The 19800-nt window shown below is 38.4% G+C and overlaps 1 protein-coding gene across 6 annotated transcripts in view; it reads left to right on the top strand.

Annotated features, from left to right (window-relative positions):
- Positions 1-19800, top strand: part of dock4b (dedicator of cytokinesis 4b) — a 163642-nt gene that overhangs the window by 85175 nt on the left and 58667 nt on the right. For all 6 annotated transcript variants that reach the window (XM_079552363.1, XM_079552362.1, XM_079552360.1 and 3 more), the window contains exons 13-20: positions 966-1091; positions 6353-6477; positions 8005-8167; positions 11292-11398; positions 15057-15210; positions 16691-16788; positions 16956-17039; positions 17868-17968. In XM_079552363.1, coding sequence (XP_079408489.1) covers positions 966-1091; positions 6353-6477; positions 8005-8167; positions 11292-11398; positions 15057-15210; positions 16691-16788; positions 16956-17039; positions 17868-17968 — 958 coding nt within the window. The remainder of the gene's footprint in view (positions 1-965; positions 1092-6352; positions 6478-8004; positions 8168-11291; positions 11399-15056; positions 15211-16690; positions 16789-16955; positions 17040-17867; positions 17969-19800) is intronic.

The following is a 19800-nucleotide window of genomic DNA, read 5'->3' as shown; positions in this document are numbered from 1 at the left end:
TATTTTAATAACAGTAGTTTTGTTTTGTATCATGATGGTAATTCTAAGTCATTTTAAATTCTAAATTGAAGCCACAATTTAGCAGAATGACCAGATTATAAAGTGTGTCTGCAGATAAATACATTAACAACAACACACGGCACGTTACATACTAGGTACTTTTATACAGTAACAGCTCTTATTTTACATTTATATTGTATATAATTCTATAATCATTTATATAATGAGAGTTGGTAGTTTAATATTGCTTATTTTAGCCCTTTTTTGACACAGTAGATATTGGAAATTACAGACAAGAGCTGCTCTTTTGTAGATGCTCTGACACAGTCCTGTCATAATGGGTCTCTTGGCTCAAATAGACTTTTATACAATGCACTCCTGTTTAGTCAGAAATTATATCTGGGGAAAGTACTCGCCTACATCACTCAATTATAATCAAGGTTTTGGACACATTTAGATACTTATATACATAACAAAAAAAATACAAAGTTTATTTTGACGAGGTTTCCATTTACACTTCTTTATAGCGCATACAGTTTTTCTTTAATCATTGCATCCACCACAATAATAATCACTGTCATTTCCCTCATTTCCATGCTGTTTGCTTGTTTAACTGTCTACAATTCACCGTCATTAGCCCAGACAGACACACATGCACATCAAGGAGAAGCTGTCTTTAATATAAGCACGCAAATGAATTTAGAAGTCACATTTGGTCATGCTGGCCTTTATAGAGGATTTTGTTTTAATAGCCAACCACGTCTTCCTTAATTGGAATGAGTCTTTCATGCTGCATTATGGCAATGCTCCTGACAGGTAGCCCTTGTTGTCAAAATTATAAATTCTCTTTTTTTTTTTTTTTACAAGGAAGTATCTTTTTCCTTGCATTTATTACAAATACAGATTATGCAACAACTATGATATAATGATAAATATTCCGTTTTTTTGTTTTCTTTTTCCTGCAGGTTTGGCGGTGGCTCTACAGTTGCTTCACGGCGACATTGAACAGCTGAGGCGTGAATACATGGTGCTATTTACTCGTGGAGTGTCCATCACAAGAAAACTGGGCTTCTCTGATGTTATCATGCCAGGTAAGATACTACGGCCTAGATTTAGTAAGTAATGGTCTAATACAAGATGTACTTTTCTGTTTTTGTTTTGCCTTATAATTCACAATCAAATATTAGGTAAAGTAAATTGAAATTAAAATCAAAGGGTTGCTTTGTTTATTCATAGTTGTTGTTCCAAAATGTGCTTCAATTACCTTAAATAGAATAAATTGAATGTTCTCCTAATTTAGGGTACGCATCTTCTAATGTGAATGAAATGGAAACCGTCCACATTGCTGCTAAGTGGCAGAATAGCATAGATACAGACGGCATTGCGTCATAGAAGGGAGCGTACCCTGGCTGAGAGGGAAGGAAGTATGTTTTACGAAACAGTTTTTTTTTCCCACCGTTTTCTGGAGGAATATAAACTTATTTATCACACACAAATAAAGTCAAGTCTAAATTGAGTCCATATGGATATTTGGCAGTCGTAGCTAGCGCATGCTAACATGAAGCATCATGTTAGCATTCTCCGTTATTTATGTATTTATGGGCTGTTGAACCACTTTGCTCCTCTCCGTGTCTTTGTATCTTTATTAAGTAGAAAACTATATTCATAATTCAGCATTTGTTTAAAGAGACTAGATGCAAGTTAGTCATTTTATGCTCACTACTGCCACCTCAGGTCTTATGCGCAACTGCAGCTTCTATATTAAGCTCGTGCATGACGGCACTTCAGACCCGAAGTAACAACTTTTTGAGTGACAGTACAGGATTTTAGAGGCAGTTGTGGTGAACAGGTCTGGGCTCTCCGTATAGTCTCTTTAAGTAGTTTTTGAATAATTAGAGAAAGGTTAAATTTTTTTCCACTTTACTTTCCCCCTCAACTGCTCCAAAACATGACCATATATGGGCGATTCCAGAAACGGGGTCTATATCTATTGCATACTTGCCACTCAATTTGCTGCTGTTGTCGTGATGTAATGCTAACTGCCGTTGCTAAGTTATGTCGTCACATGCATTACACGTTCACTGTTACCATAGAAATAAGCCTAAAACTGAATCAAAATTGGGGAAAAATGCCATTGAACAATTTCGTTAGCTGCTGAGTCACTAATGGTAAATACATCCAACACATTGTAGTGTTCAAATGTTTTCATGTAAATAATAACTCCAGCGTTTTTAAAATTTCAATTTGCTTATGTAAAAAGCATGCTGCAAATCCCATCATGCTTATTGATAGGAGAGTCCTGAACACTATTATTATTATTATTATTTGAAGCGCTTGAAAAGAGCAATGGTTTGAGTAGGAAACAAACCTTGGTCTCCCAAATCCTTTCAAACACTGTCTAGTAATGTAACATTGTTTTGATGCTGCTTTCCTTAAAACCTGAATCCAAAACACACTTTAGATTTGAATTTGGGCCATGGGTGTCTTGCAGAATACGAAATATCATGTGTGTTTTTAGCTCTTGCCATATGCTACACCAAGGCACCTTCTCCACAAAATGACATAGACCCCCTCCCTCCTCCCCCTTAGGATAAGATGAGGTTGCTATGGTTACTAACACACAACCATTTGAATAGAAGACAAGGGCAAGGTGCAAATTACCTGCTCTTTTTTTTTTTGCATGTACATTGATGACTGTAAAGTGGACAGTATGTCAAAGAGGACTGGCACAAGCAGCTCTTTTTTTATTGCAGTGAGATGCGTACGTGTGGTCACTGGTCAGACAAAAACAGAGGAAGCAGAGACTCCCCCAGCGCCTAACTAAGACAGATTTATGTTCAGTGTCTTGGTCTTTGTCTCTTTCTGCACATAAAACCCTTTCGCTCTGCCTGTCTGTGGAACTCTGCCCTTGGGCTAAAGATCCCAGCTCTCCTCCCTCTTTGCAGTCTACCCGTGCCCCCCTCATTTTTGAGGATTTGCACCGTGATAGAGACAGATTTGTGTTCACATCTTCTCTACAACATACATTTGGCTATTCACTCCCACTTCCCATTGAACAATAAGGAGCAGCTACACCACACGCTCCCATGTTTTTCTTTACAAACAACTGAAACAAATGAATAATATAGCGCAAAAAAACATTTTAAATCTGGTTTATATTCAAAATGTGACCTTATCTCACACATCAGCAGGAGTACCCAAAGTGTGGCCCAGGGGGCAAATGCAGCCGCAGTCTAATTTTAGGTGGCCCTCAGGCTTCTTGCTGAGTCATCAGCGATGGTACATTTTACTGCAAGTTTAATAAGTCTACATGATTATAACCTCAGTAACTTAACATTTTGAGTGTGAGAATAGAGCTGAATAAAGGTTTAAGGCCTAAAAATGAAGTGGTTGCACAGTTAAAAGCTCTAATAAATGTTCCTGATTGAATTTTTAATGGCCCTACACAGCATAAACACTTCATTTTTGCGTCCCTCGATGGAAAAAGGTCGAACTGCTCTTGCATACAGCAATCATTCCATTAAAAACCAAGAAATACTTAAAATATATCTTTCTGGGGATACTTCTGCGATAAGTTAAAGTCACAGTGCGGAACATTCCCGTTATATGTTGCTTTATCACCAGAGCACTTAAAGCAGTACCAAGTAACTTGTTTACTTTAATAGATCCTTTCCGAAGTCCCTCTGGGGGTTCAAATCCCACCTCCTGAAAGTGCACACTGTCGTTGTGTCCTTGGGCAAGACACTTGCTGTAAAGCGCGTTGAGTGCCTACTGTAGGTGGAAAGCGCTATATAAGTCTTTCATCTCCTCCTGGTGTCCCTGGCCAGAAAAACACAACACAAAAAACTTTGCTGCCTACGGGTCGGAGGCCCCAATACACACTAATGGAATCACGAAGAAGAAGCTAACAGGCTAACGGGCAAAGCTAACTGTGGGCTAGCACCACTTAAACAGTATTTATAGCCAAGTTTGAGTGAAAAAAAAAAAAATCTCCATTGTGTAATTGGATGTACAATATCCCTCATTCCCTTTTTTCTATCAGCGTAGTATTTACTCTCACGGACAATTAATGAGTAAAAAACACAACATGCTGGGTTACCAAATAAATGAAGCATTTAATGTGTTTCGAAATCATGTTAGTCTACCTGTAATGAAAGCAAAGCAGAAACATCTTCACGGAGGCAAGCTGGTGCTGTCACGCTCCCAGCAGAGTTTTATTTTTAACCAATCAAAACACTTGTACAGAAATAACTGCTTGCATTTTGTTTTAGTTATGTGAAAAGTTACGCAGTGTGGATTTAATCTTTTGTGTTTCCGTTTAATTTATTGAGTGTTTGTATTGTCCTCCTTCCTCATTTTAACACCAGGTACTCAAACCCTACTTATTTCCTTTTTTGTACAATAAGGACCCACGTGTTGCTTTCCTCTTCACAATATGTGCTCAACAATGCGTTTCCGTGGGTACACATTTCAAAAGGAGAAAATCAATGTTGACCCTTGAGATATAGAGATGTGATGAGCCAGGCGTCAGACTCACTGCAGTGGTATAGGAGGAACCTATTATAACAGTCTGACCTCAGCTCTGGTTGTTCCTGAAACAGCTCAATCCATTTTTGCTCACAATGCATACGTTGCACTCTTTTGACTTCCTCTTTGGCAAAAAGTAAATCTCCTCTATTTGTATGCATTTAACGGTGAAATATATCAATTTGCTTTCTTCTTTGTTGCTGTAGTCGAAAATGCCAACTTGAGTTGTGTTTTAATAACTAACAATGAATACAAACTTCCATTGTATGTGTTCTAAGCATTGTGAATGGAAAGTGAAAATATTACAAGCAAAAGAGTAAAAAAAGAGTAACTGTAATCTGAATTGTACCTTTGGCCTAATTACTTTATTTCATGCAAGGCAAGTTTATTTGTAGAGAACAATTCATACACAAGGCAATTCAAAGCGCTTCACAGTTGCATAAAATTACAAGAAAGCAAATAAAATCAATAAAACATCAACATAAAAATGTATTAATTACAATTAAAGGCAATACACTAAATACTTTCAGTTGTCATATGCACGGGTAAAGTGAACATTTTGAACATGGTCAGAGTTGAGGCCTGTCTCACATCCTCATGAAGACTTTCATATATTAGCTGCATGAAACTGAAACGCAGCCTCACGATGTTTAATCCTGACTCTGGGAACCACCAGGAGACCCCTCCCTGAGGCTCTCAGGGCCCGAGATGGTTCATACAGCACTAACATATCAGAGATGGACTTTGGTGCTTAACCATGGAAAGACTCTATACTCTGAGTGACAGGAAGCCAGAGCAGAGACCGGAGCACTGGACTAATATGGTCGTATGTCCTGGTTCTTGTCAGGCGTTCTGAACGTACTGCAGCTCTTGCAGCTCGTTTAGAGAGGCCAGTGAGTAGGCCATTAAAGTAATCTAACCTGCTGTAGACAAATGCACGGATTAGTCTCTCTTAGCAATGTTTTTCAGATGGTACAAAGCTGCTAATGTTATTGCTTTAATGTGGCTGTTTAAGTTCAGGTCTGAGTCCATGATTACTCTGAGATTTCTAACCTGATTTTTTGGTTTTAGAGAGAGAGCCTCAAGGCGACTGATAACACCAATGGGCGCTGGCTGCTCTGCTTTGTGATGACAACACTAGGGTCCGCCATTGTTGTAGTACCTCCATTTTGCCGCTAGTACCCCATTGGAATGCATTGCGCTTTAGACACGTTAAAAACAACTTTAAAGCCTGGTTTCTAATTTTCTTAAACTTTATACAGCTAGATATTCCTCCGGTGATAATGCTGGGTTAGCTACAATCAAAGAAACGAGGCTGGTTTTCATTTTTAAAAATTTAGAAATCTCGTACTAATGAGGGTCGGACGGCTTGCATTGGAGCAGCGCAAACTACACGTCACGCAAGGGCCGAGTCTACAGTGATGATCCCGCCCTTGTGCCCTTTTTAGGAATATGCTTCATCAGAGCAGGGGAGGGGGAGTCTGTAATTCTGCCATGATTTCCCCCTCGAGCGTAGTCATTGTGACAAACAGGGAGGAGTGAGGAGGAGGAGACGTCTATTCTCTTTAACAGTCTGTGGATAACACTTTCTCTTTGTGTCTGTGGGCCAAAAAAGCATGATCTCAGTCTGAGTTTGGTTGGAGAAATGCATATACAGCAGGGCCACATCTTGACCCAAACGTGATTTATTACGGCCTCTTTGATGTAAATACTACTGTACACCACTGTCATGATAAATAACACGAGTGCAGCGGAGGCGTGGATCATTAATGATGCTTTCTTCTATGGATAACGTCTGGTGACCTTTTTGCTTAATGTGGTGCAGGAGAGATGAGGAATGACCTTTACATCACTCTGGAGAGAGGCGAGTTCGAGAAGGGAGGCAAGAGTGTGGCGAGGAACGTGGAGATTACTATCTACGCATTGGACATTGACGGACAGATACTCAAGGTAAAAACCATGTCTTTCCCATTATCTTTATAAACTAACAAGAAATACTGCAAGTGAAATAAAGTAAATGGTTTCAGAACTGGTAAAGCCGTATGTAGTGCCATATAATTGCATGACTGTGAATGTTTTTGGCTAAGATAAAATATTGAATCCTTAACCTCATAAACCCCACCTGAACAGAGCACATGTGCGCCAGTTTGGCTTTACCCAAATCTAAAGGCATAAAAGCATCTAAATAACAACAAAAGCGAGACCTAAGTGATGAAAACGTGACAAAAATGCGGAAAAAAAAAGTTTTCAAAAATTTGACGTAAAAGTGACAAAAATGCAACGAAAAAGTGGCAAAAATGTGATAAAAAAGTGACAAAAATGCTGTAAAAATGTTACGAAATTGTGTCAAAAATCCAACAAAAACGCGATGAAAATGTGACGAAAATGTGACAAAAAACTGGCAAAAAACGGACAAAAAACTGGCAAAAATGTGATGAAAAAGTGACGAAAAAGTGACTAAAATGTGACAAAAATGTGACAAAAATGTGACGAAAAACTGAAGAAAATGTGACGAATAAGTGATGAAAAAGTAAAGAAAATGTGACAAAAAAAGGGACTAAAATGTGACAAAAATGTGACGAAAAACTGACAAATAAGTGATGAAAAAGTGATGAATATGTGACGAAAAAGTGACAAAAAAGTGGCAAAAACTGTACTGAAAAAGTGATCAAAATGTGACGAAAAAGTGACAAATTTGTGATGAAAAACGGACAAAAAGCGACTAAAATGTGACAAAAATGCGGCAAAAAAAAGCAATGGATTTTTTCTTTCCCAAATAGTCATGGGGAAAACGAGGAAAAAGGTCAGTTTTATAGGTCTCAGCTTTCATATAAGGTGTTACATTGGCTCCATTCGAGAAGCTTTTAGATTTGGGTAAAACTGAACTGGGGGAAATGCGCTCGGTTAAGGTATGGTTAAGAGACAAAGAAACAGAAACAGTGTCTCTTCATTTTGTACGCTCCTCTTCCATCTACCATGCAAACATTCATGTTCTTTTAGTGTCTCAACAAGGCTGTAGGATTAATTTATTTAAATAATGAGTAAACATATGTAGATTTTTGTTTCTGTGGTTATTGCTGTAATAGTCAAATAGAGGATCGAGCGTTTCCCTTCTGCCCTGCCACCAGTATTTCGGGCGCAACCTTGTGGCAGTTTTGCTCTGTGGTTTCCTGCACTGCCTCGGCCTTGGGGAGAAAATAGATTCAAATATAACCCTTCTGCTTTTGCTGTTGTCACCACATGGCACGCTCCCTAGTAACACTGGCAAAAACACAAATGAAAAACCGTGCCACTCAAACTTTATTGCTCTTTTTGGTGTGTGTATGTCAGGCCCCATGTGGTTTTTAATATATTCTTGTCACATTAATTCATCGTGCAGCTTCACACACCGCCTCCATTATCAAGGCCCTCATTTCCTCTTTGCTTCCGGTCTTTTGCACCTGTTTGCTCACTTGCTTTTGTGTCTCTTCCTGTTAGAGTCAGGTGGCGGCCGGATCCGGAGAACCAGGGGCGGATGAATACCACTCGTTGGTGCTTTACCACAACAACAGTCCGCGCTGGGCAGAGCAGATCAAACTGCCCATCCCGGTCGACATGTTCAGGGGGTCTCACGTCCGCTTTGAGTTCAGACACTGCTCCAGTAAGTGCTTGGGCCAAGTGGGCCTTTCTGTGTCTGTGTCTAGTTCTTCCTGTATCTGTGGAAGATTCCTCCAGGCTCCAGGTGCTCAAGTTTCACCCACCATTAAAACATAATACAATTAACTCTGTGCATAGCGTGAAAATCAAGCTAGCGGTTGCTCTACAAGCCGCGCAGTGAGTTCTGGTTCCAGTCCAGTAGGCACTTGCTACTTCCCATGAGGAATATGATTAAATATGCATATTTTAAGAGCCTCTGTATTGCTATCGAGTCGGCCTGTCACGATAACAAATTTGAAGTTCGATATATTGAGGCCGGAAAGTATCGCAATACATGATAATATTGACTCTAATAATGAGAGCTGTCATTTTCAGCTCTCCGGCATGAAAATGACAGTCCTTTATTCTAAAATTGCATAATCATGATCCTGAACTACCATACAAGCTGCAATAAACATTAAATATAATTCAACTCAATTTGCTTCAGTTAGAAATGAAAGTTTTACAAAGAAAAAATAGTGAGCAAATGCTAATAAATGTATACACGATAAATATCAAGCCCAAAAATATATCGTTTACCTGGTATTTATTGAACGATAAGTCGATATAGTACTAGGTTGCATTCACAACATTCTAAAGAGCCCATAGTTTAAAATTGAGGTGGAGGCAGATTTTTTGAGTTCGTTTTTGGTCAATATCTCAGTCATTACAGGAAGAATCCACGTGAAACGAAAACGTTTTCATTGTTCATTGTCTCCTCTGTCACCACATATGAACTAATGTCCAAATGAAAGGCGTCTAAAAGTGGTGACAATATTCAAAAACATGAGCGTGATGTTGGCCAATAGGACTTTCAGACATAAAATAATGTGGCGGGTTTGTGAATCCAATCACTGTCAAACACTGATGAGGAAAATCATTTGTTATTACTTGTTATTATTAATCGTTTGTTGTTACTGATGAGGAAAATCATTTTCTTTTTCTCCCATAGAGACTTATATTGACTGAAATTATACCTGTAGATCAAGGTTGAGACTGCTTGTAGATTGTGATCTGTAGAGAGCGCAGAAAAGTGAAAAGGACAAGAATGAAAGTTGACACTTGAGAGAATACATTCCCTTTTAGTTCTTCCTTTTCTTTCTTCTTTGACCTTTTATTTAACCTCATACCTTTCCCGGGGGAAGCTCAAAAATGTGTTTTTTTTTTCATGAGAGTTTCGGTTCCATTGGGGACTCCATTGTACATATAGGACATGTGAATGAAAGAGATCCCAAAGGTTATAGTCACATGACAACACAGCATTGTAAACAGCCTGCAGTGGGAGCTAAGATTTCTATTGTGGTAACTATGGTAACGGTCAGAACCATCTACGGTCAGACGGCAGCTCTTAAAGGGACTATGCAGAACTTAAAAATGTTAAAATTATGTATTTTCCTCCCCCTACATGTCCCAGCCATGTCCAGCTTAATATAGAAGCTGCAGTTACGCATAAGACCTGAGATGGCAGTAGTGAGTATTAAATCACAAACTTGCATCTAGCCCCTTTAATGCTCAATAAAAAAAAATAAAAAAAATAAGAAGAGGTTGTTCAAATATTTTTTTTACTATTCTGGCTGTGCAATCCTTCATGACAAGTGCATTTTTTTCCTCCTGCTCCCACTTTAATGTAGAATGAATCTCATTATTATAATATGACCTGGACGTTCGGACGGAAGTCGCATTGCTCAAGATCAGATACGTATCTATAGGATTTAGGACCACATATCCAAGGGGCCAGAATCGCATTTGAAAACATCAGATCTGTCATGAAAAGATCAGATACTGGTTGCAAAGGAGCAAAAAACATATTACATATTACTGTCTCATAAATGTGTCTTTGTTTGTCTGTTTTTTTATCTGATTAGTGCCAAATATTGATCAGGTTCAATATTTTGAGATTTTTTTCACAAGATAAAGTCTTAGCGTCTCTAAGAAAAAACATAGAGGAAGATGGTTCGACCAGGCTGTAAAAGTGTAAAAAAAGAAAAGAAAAGTTGATTGGTAAAGAAAAACGGCGCCGTATGGCAAAGTGGTCAAGACTTTGAGAAACCCCCTGGCTTTGCTAATGATATAAAACTTTAATTATGGCCAAAAATATTGCACCTTACCTGCTTCAGGACTACATGGAAAAGCCGTAAACCTGTTCTCTCATAACAAACTGATATTATTCGGCTTTTCGCGGTGCAGCTTTGAGCGTGTGTGAATGTGTGCAATAGATATAGTTGCCTTATTACTGCTGGCAGTGTCAGCAGTTAAAGGCCTAATTTAAGCCTGTGGTGGCACCGAGAATGGGTACTTTATTGCATGTTTTATTAGGGCTCTTAACCTCTGGGATACAATGTCTGCCGAAACGCTGTCATAAACTTGTGTAATTTTATTTAAAAACAGCTGACATTAGTGAAACGGTCTATGATATAGTACAATACTTTGGGTACTTTTTGTGAGTTTTTAAAAGTATAAAAATCAGCAATTACAACATCTATATAATAATTACCTCAAAGGATCAGCTCGGGTTTTCACACTATTTGATCTTTCCCTAATCCTCCTCTTGAGGCTGCGTGGCCTCATCAGATACACCGACCTTGTATGGAGCTACTATTCTGTCTGTGCAAAATCTATGACACATTTTTATACAACTTGTGGTTTCTCCCTGGGGCTGCACTTCAAATAACGCACTACTGTAGAGAATGGGAAATGTGCCCACATTAACACCAACAGCAGAAAATAGTGATTTAAAAACAACAGCTCAGTTTCAATCCTGAGCTTAACTACATCTCAAAGCAATGCAGTTGCTGAGAAGATCATTTTGAATTTTAAACTGAATTTAAATAGAATTGTTTGGGAATGAATATGTAATAGATCCATGTTTATTGCTCAAAATCACCCATGGATTAAAACAAAAAAGAAAATCTTTTACTCGTATCACATGGACTACATCATTGAAATACTGGATTATACTGCACATACGGCTGAGCTGTTGCTCTTGGAGCAGTTTTTCTTAGTTACATGATAATGCAATTAGATTTTATTTCTGCAGCATTTTTTTTTTTTTTAGGATTCATCTGAAGTCAATGTGTTGTTATTCACAGCTAAAGACAAGGGAGAGAAGAAACTCTTTGGCTACTCCTTTGTTCCTCTGATGCAGGAGGATGGCAGGACGCTGCCAGATGGCATCCATGAGCTCATTATCCATAAGGTAAGGGCAGCGGCACCTCAGCACCTTGGCGCAGATGCATATATACGTATATATTTGTGTGTATATATATGTACAGGTGCTTGTCATATAATTAGAACATCATGAAAAAGTGCATTTACTTCTGTAATTCAACTTAAAATGTGAAACTAATATATGATATAGACTTATTATTATTTCATGCAAAGTGATATTATGTCAAGCCTTTGTTATAATTTTGATGAGTCAATTTTAAAAATATTTTAGATTTCTGATTTTTAATTTGGGGTTATTACAAGCTGAGCCATAATAATCAAAATGATAACAAATAAAGGCTATATATTTCACTTTGCATGTAATGAATCTATATAGGTTTTACAGTACAAGTTGAATAACAGACGTAAATGCACTTTTTCATGATATTCTAATTATATGACGAGCACCTGTATGTATGTATGTATGTATGTGTATGTATATATATATATATATATATATATATATATTTATATATATATATATATATATATATGTATATATATATATATATATATATATATATATGTATAATTGTTGGGGCCATTGCTTTGATTGATTTGTCTTTCTAAAAAACTCTCACTGTGTCAGTGCCAAGCAGTTTCTATTTTACTTTATTTACAAATACACAGGGAATGTCGGTGAAGGCTCTCAGTCGTTTAAGAATTATCCATAGGTATTTCTGTGAATAATCTTCAATATAATTGTGTGCCCCCACCATTTGACAAATTCTTTAGATCAATAACATTACATGAGCAGAGAATCTGTAACATGTCTCATCACTTGTGCATCATAAGTGTTACTTTTGGGAGACGTCTCATTGAGAGCATTTTTAAGTGTTCTTAATGGCACAGTGCAGCCTTTCTGTTATTACACGGTTGTTCTGCATCTGAAAAACAGCTTGCATCATCCCACTGAGTAATGCCCTCGATTTGAAATGACCAGGTAGCCAGCTGAAGCCAACACCGTTATGCCTCTTTGTGGGCTATGTGAGAGCAAGACTTTGTTATATTCACATAAACAAATTTCTCTTTTTGGACCCCTCCCTGCATGTGTCCAAACCATCTCAGTCCAGTGCTGACCTTTTCTCCTATACACCTAACATGAACCGTCCTCTGACAGTTCTAATCCAATGTACTGTAGCAATGAAACCTCAGTCACTCCAACACAACTACATTCAGCTTTGCCTTCTGCTTCTCCGCCGCATCCATACAGTATAAATCTAAACAAGACTACATCTTTATTGCATATCCTTGGACCTGTATGAGAGCACTTACTAATATATTCATACAATTGCTTCACCGAACACATCAAAGGATAAAAAACAAATAAAAAAGGATCCTTGTTTTAAAGCCACTGGGAGAATTTCTTGGGTGTAATTCACTATAATTGCAGAGTCCATATTCATCCTCAGCTGCAGGCAGGCGCATAAACCTCAGACTGAGCTGGGCGTGGAAACTCCTGCACAGTGTGTTCAGTCACTTTATGGGCTGAAAGGCAGAGCTGTGATCCAAAGCGACATTTATTATTTTTCAGGTTAGCTGTAGAAAGTTTCAGCTGGCTACTGTGTGCAATAGGCCTCGTCGTATTGTTTTGCTTGTGGAGTGAAACTGTTGTATCAGGTGGACTACTGTCTTTCTAGTGGCATTTGGAAAGGTTTTGTAGTTACTATACGGAGTTTAAAAATGTTAAAATTATGTATTTTCCTCCACCTACATGTTCCAACAATGTCCTATGTAGAATGAGCCCAGACCTGTTCACCTCAACTGCGTCTAAAATCCTGCACTGTCGCTCAAAAAGGTGCTAACGGGTCCGAATTGCCGTCATGCACGAGCTTGATATAGAAGGTGCAGTTACACGTGTGACCTGAGGTGGCAGTAGTGAGTATAAAATGGCTAACTTGCATCTAGCCCCTTTCAGTTAAGCAGCAAGGATTGATAAAAAATTACAATTTTAATGTAGTTCTCGACGCTATATTGCTGGGTTGCAGGTTCTAGATTATAATGATGTCACCTGACCCAACGGGGGGCAGAAGCCACTTCTTCCTATTAATAGCGTTACATTTTCACAAGTTGTAGCATAAAAGAAAATTTATGAATTTAAAAAATGATCATTAACATCAGTCACTGGGTCCATGATCTCTCTGAATAAGACCAAAAATGTCCTCAAAAACAAAATAGTTTTCCCTCTATATAATAGTATAGATACAGACAGCATCTCGTCATAGAAGGGGGCGTGGCTTCACCGAGGGGGAAAATAGAATCTTCAGGGACACACAATTTTTCACTCTTTTAAGCCATTTTCTGGTGGAATATGAACTTATTTATCACATAAATAAAGTCAAGGGCAAATCGGACCCATATGGATATTTTCTCACAGCAGATTGTTCTGTAGAAGTCAAAAAACGGCAGTTATAGCTAGCGCCAGCTAACTGTTAGCATTAGCCCGATGCTAACATGTAGCATATTGTTAGCATTCTCCGTTATTTATGTATTTATGGGCTGTTGAACCACTTTGCTCCTCTCCATGTCTTTGTTTCTTTCTTAAGTAGAAACTATATTCATAATTCAGCATTTGTTACAGTAGTTTTTGAATAATTAGAGAAAGTTTAGATTTCTTCAAAATTGTTTTCCCAGTTAACTGGGTGATTCCAGAGATGCCGTCTGTATCTATAGGCCTTTAGAATGTTGTGATGTCACCTGCAACCCAGCAATACTGCAGAAAACAAAACGCCCAGTCCATCTCTGTTTCATGGGAACTTTATACATAATGCATTATTAATATTATTAATACATTGGGGAAATATAGAAAATATTGTGATAAAAAATTGGGGAAAACAACCAAGTCACTTCCTTTAATGCTGTCCCTTGACCAACAACCCCCCCCTGTAACTACATTTAGATACCAGTAGAACCTAAACCTTTTTCCCGATACCAGACTATCGTTTAATGGTAGCCCTAATCATGTACAACGCTGGCAAAATGGTGCTTTACATTGGGCTAAAATTGTCAGGTCCGGCCCTTGGTCTTTTTACAATGAAGAAAGCAAACTTGCCTACCCCTGTTCTATTTCCTGATGTGGCACCAGGTGTAGATTCTGCAGCTGTATTCTGCAACAACAAGTACAACCCCAGTAGCTTGTTTTCCCACCACCGGGACGAAAGGGCTCTTGTGCCAGATGGAAGTTGTTGAAAAGCTCAATGAAACTGGCATGGCCTAGTTTCTCCTCTGACCTAAAATAGACACGAATCTGTCCAAACGGTGTGGCATTTTTACTGCTCAAACCCTTTCCCCCAACTGAGAGAAATCCTCCAAAATTGACAATGGTTTGTTTCTGTGTGTTTATCCACAACACAAGCAAGATGTTTTTTGTTTTTTTTGGCCAGTCTTTAAAGTTTATTCCGGGCTGCATCTCAGTTTGGTGAATCTTTGGGGGTTGGGTTGAGGTAGGTGATAGTTAAAAGTTATGTGTGACGATATTAAGTTTAGTGAACAAGAACAAGAGATTTATCATTTTTAGATGTCATGGGTCAATTTCTCCAAGTTGTTCTTTCCGACTTCATGTTTTACTCTTTTCTAATAGGCCACATCATTTCCCAATTTCAAAGTGGGGACTCAAGAAATGATGTCTCTGTTGTTTTCTGTCCCAGTGTGAGGAGAATGCGAGTTTGGCGGACTGCTCCCGTTACCTGAAGCTGCCGTTCTCCAAAGCCAACCTACCATCCAACAACCAGACTCTGAAAGGGATTAAGGAGTCTTTCTGTATCACCAGTTTCCTCTGCTCTACCAAACTCACACAAAACGGTACTATATTTCTTATTTTATGTTTCATTACTCTGACTTACAATCCCGTGAGTGTTGTTTCATGACTTGAAGTTATGCTCCTTTGATGGCACACTGCTTGTTTTGTGGGTCTGAGCCATGTTGTTGATAGCAGTACCCATGTTGGTGGAGGAGGTAGTAGCTGCAGAAGAAGGGGGGAAATTGTGTACAACCCACAATTTGTCAGTAACTTCTGCTTTTACAATTATGTAAATTGTTGCGTTACTTTGATAAGTTCCTCTAAAAGAAACTTAAATTGCATTTATTTAAATTGGTGCTTCATTTTGTTTTAACCCTAACCCAAGTAACAAGTATTTGTGCACAAAACCACACAAATACTGTAACTGTAATTTCTATTAGTTACAGAAAAACGCTAGAGCAAGGTCACTTATTAGTCCCTTTATCACACGTGAAAATGTCGTAGTTTTGGCTATATAGGGATAAAACACTTTGTTCTTATTGCTTTCATGTATCTTGTATGTACTTGTACACTTGTGGAGTCCGTTGTCCACTCATAAGGCGTAGCAGATCAAATGAATAACAGTCTCTGCCTGTGATACCCAATGGGCGGGGAAAGAGCTTGTCTTTGGTCCTCATGGCTGAGAGCTGACATTGCTGCAATATCACCCCCAAGTGGTCAGGCGCGACTCAAAAATTAAACTTATTCCAACAGAGACGTTACACCTCCTTATCACAGCTTAAAAGCCTGGCTCAAACAAGTTTTTTTTTTTTTTGTGACCCATGTGACAACGCTGGGCAAGGTATCATATTTTTAACCACACTGGTTTTTGTTCTGTGGAATTAAACATTTTAAGCCTGAGGCTTTGATTGACGGGCTCTGGAGCATTTGGAGGCTTGTTGCTGCTCAGCCCCCCTCAGGGGGGCGGAGTTTCCCGCCTTTTTGTCCTTTTTTCTGCAGGAGAGGACTGAGAAGTCTTTATGGATTCTCTCTCAACTGGAGTAATTTATGTAAATCAGGGGCAGTGAGCAATGACAGCCTGTTATTAAAATAAATCACACAGGTTTATAGCAGCTTGTGCAGTCGGCCTCAGAATTATGATCTTGGGCAAATTATTATTTTAGAAGTTGAGAAGTTTGAGAGTCGAATTTTTGTATTTCACCTTTGGAACGTTTTATCAACTTTGAACCAGATTATGGTTAAAAAAAATACATACTGGAGATCTCTTTATAGAGCATATTTATAATTTTTTTTGTTTTTCAGAATCACAAAGTGAATATGGCACCATTTAGATTCATTAACAGCAGTGTGTGTATAAGGAAGCCTGTTTAAGAGCCTCAACATTTCTGAAAACTATTATTGATTACTGTTTAAGTCAATAATTGTTTCAGTTATCGACGAGTCATGATCAAGTCTGGGCCGGACTATGGCCACCGCCTACAGGCACTTACTCATAGTGTAAGGCCTTATCGATGTTTTATTTCTCCTTCTGTCTCTCTCCAGGGGACATGCTGGATCTGCTGAAGTGGCGAGCCCACCCTGAGCGAATCAACGACAGCCTCTCAAAGCTGAAGGAGATCGATGGCTCTGAGATTGTCAAAGTAGGTCCACTGTTATCAGACCCTAGGCCCGACATTGCCTCCGCTCCACTGGTGTTGAGAGTATTGATTGTTCCTTATTTGATTTTGATTCATACAGGCTTTTTATATATTCTTAAAGGTCAGTCTGTTGTGCTGTAACTCTGTGTGCGTGTGCTTTATCCCTTCAGTTTCTCCAGGACACACTGGACACTCTGTTTGGGATTCTGGATGAAAGCAGCCAAAGATATGGCCTTAAAGTTTTTGATTCGCTGGTGAGTTTACAAAAGTAAAGATACCAATTTGCCACTATTTCAGCTATTTGAAATATCTAATTAGGGCATTTTGGATACTTATACATATTCCAATCCAATACGGAGCTGCTTTATATTGCAATGACTAAAATTCACAGTTCACACCACCATAACTGATTGCATCGGCCCACGGCTCGACCACAGAGTCCCACAGACAAAGTTTTTTGCTCCACTGCAGTGATCAGCATCAGAGCCCCGTGAACCAATCTCACTGCGGTCACACCACGCTGCGCTGATAGACCGCAGATAGATCGATTGGTTAGCCGTCTCGCCTTTTCCTTTGACTGCAACACACTGACACACGAACACACTTTTTTTTCCCCCCACACACCGAATGCCGTTATCAGCGATGAAAAAACGCTCCGTGGAGACCGGAGAGACCTCACCATATCTATTTGTGGGCTTAAATCAGTCGAACAAGCCTGACTCTTGGATATTTTATCTCCTGTGGCCAGATAGATAATATACAATTTACAGCAATCTCCGCACAGGGGGAAACCAGTGGGTAATGGATGCAGAAAGCCAGTGTCTTTGGTTGTGTAACATAATGGTTTTGGCCTTATGTAATATGCCTACACTGATTTTTTTTTTCTCTTATAACAAACACAGAAGTGGTGAATTTATAAAAGGAAGAAATGCACTAAAGTTTCTTTCAACTGTATAGCACACTTTGCAAAGACTATTATTTTTTTTGGCAGTTGTCAAGGCCCTGTTTTAAAAGTCTGTTTGTCCTTGTTTATCCTTGTAATTGCCAAATGTTTTATGCAAATGTTTCTTGCTTCTTCATAGGTTCACATAATCAACCTCCTCCAAGACAGCAAATTTCAGCATTTTAAACCAGTCATGGATACCTACATTGAGAGCCACTTTGCTGGAGCATTGTCATACAGGTACGTTTTACTCTTAAGTAGTTTTTTTTTGTTTTTTTGTTTTCTAGAAATGCCAAAGTGAACCAATTCCCAATCAAGATGATGACCAAGAAACAGGATAGAAGCATATACTTTTTCATCCAAAATCATACTTCATTTAATTTAAAAATGATTACTATTAATTGTGTTTTTTTTATTAGGGGGAAAGGCTTACATTTTGTATCTACAGCTTGTGAAGAAATGCAATTTGATAGTGAGAATAACAATATGTAATAATAGACTGATCTTAGTTATATTATAATAGCATGAATGCCAAAAAATGCCCATATAACTGGTCTGCTCAGTGTTGAACCTGTTTGGATGTGAATACAATGGCTACACTGCCCCCTGGTTGTTCAGTTGAGAACTACGTTGCATCATCTTCAGTCTCCTTCACAATTCCAATTACCAGCTGCACGGACTCGCACGGACTCACATATTCACGACCTGCTGTTCTCACCGGCTGTCTTCTTCACACTCCCTGTACCTGCTATGATGTCCATGCTGATATCATGTTGTTTTTTTACACACGCTTAAAACACACGATGTGCTGCTTCGCCATGACCGCCGCGATTCAAAAAATAAGTTGAAGCTATGAGTATGAGGACGCCAGACAGCACATAAATGGCTTTAACATAACAGGAAACATTGTTGCGGTTAAATTAAAGAAAAGGTTTTGTTTTTTTTCAATTCTGCGGCCTCCTGGGTACACATGCTGCTTGGTAAATTGCCAGGCATCAACTTAAATATAATCTCTTGCTTTTTAAAATGGTGTATGTGTTATTGATTATGTATATATTTTTTGTGTTTTGTGTATGGCACTTTGGCCAAGCTGTAAAGGTTTAACCGTGCTTGGTAACACTTTACACTACAGCTAAACTAATAAAACTAATAAAACAATCGGCAGTGTTGAACACAACACTGCCACTGAACCCAACACTTTATACATCCCTTAATATATTGTACAAAATTTAGTGCAATTTAATCTGCTTTGTAACAATCTGTAATAACTTGTATCTATGTTGTACATGCACAATGGAATAATTTGTATTAGTACTTTGCAGGAACATGTATCTAACCCATAGGTACAAGTTTTTACACATTGTTACAAAGCCCATTACACTGTACTAAATTTGGCAGGTACAATGCATCAAGGGATGTATAGAATAAAGTGTTACTGAATGGTTTCAATCACAAAGGCTGTAATTATTTAGGCAAAACATTTTTCCTTCGGTGGTAGTGTTGTGTTTAAAACCTGCTTATCCTGTCCTCTACATTGATTGCTTTATTAGTTTAGCTGTTAACCCCTTAACTCCCACCTGAACCGAGCACATTTTCTCCAGTTTGGCTTTACCCCAATCCAAAAGCTTCTGGAAAAAAGGTGTGAAAATAGCGACAGAACTGAGACGAAAACAATGATGAAAATGTGACAAAAAGTGAGAAAACTTTGACAAAAAAGTGACGGAAAAATTGACGAAAAATGACAAAAATGTGACAAAAAATGTACACAATTTTGACTAAAAAAAAGACAAAAAGTGATGAAAAAGTACCAAAAATGTCACAAAAAATTGACAAAAAATGACAAAAATGTGACAAAAAGTGGAAAAAAAAAGAAAAGAAAAAAAAAAAGTTACAAAAATGAGTTGAATACCCCAAAATATGATGGAAAAAAAATCTGACGTGAGGAAAAAGATCCATTTAGATGAGTTTTGTAGATCTTATTAGCTTTCAAATGAGGCGTTACGATGGCCTACAGGGTTTGGGTAAAGCTGAACTGGAGAAAATGCTCTCAGTTCAGGCGGGAGTTAAGAGGT

This window comes from Gobius niger (assembly GCF_951799975.1).
Source record: "Gobius niger genome assembly, chromosome: 2".
Lineage (NCBI taxonomy): Eukaryota > Metazoa > Chordata > Actinopteri > Gobiiformes > Gobiidae > Gobius > Gobius niger.
This window is presented reverse-complemented; position numbering and strand designations above follow the sequence as displayed.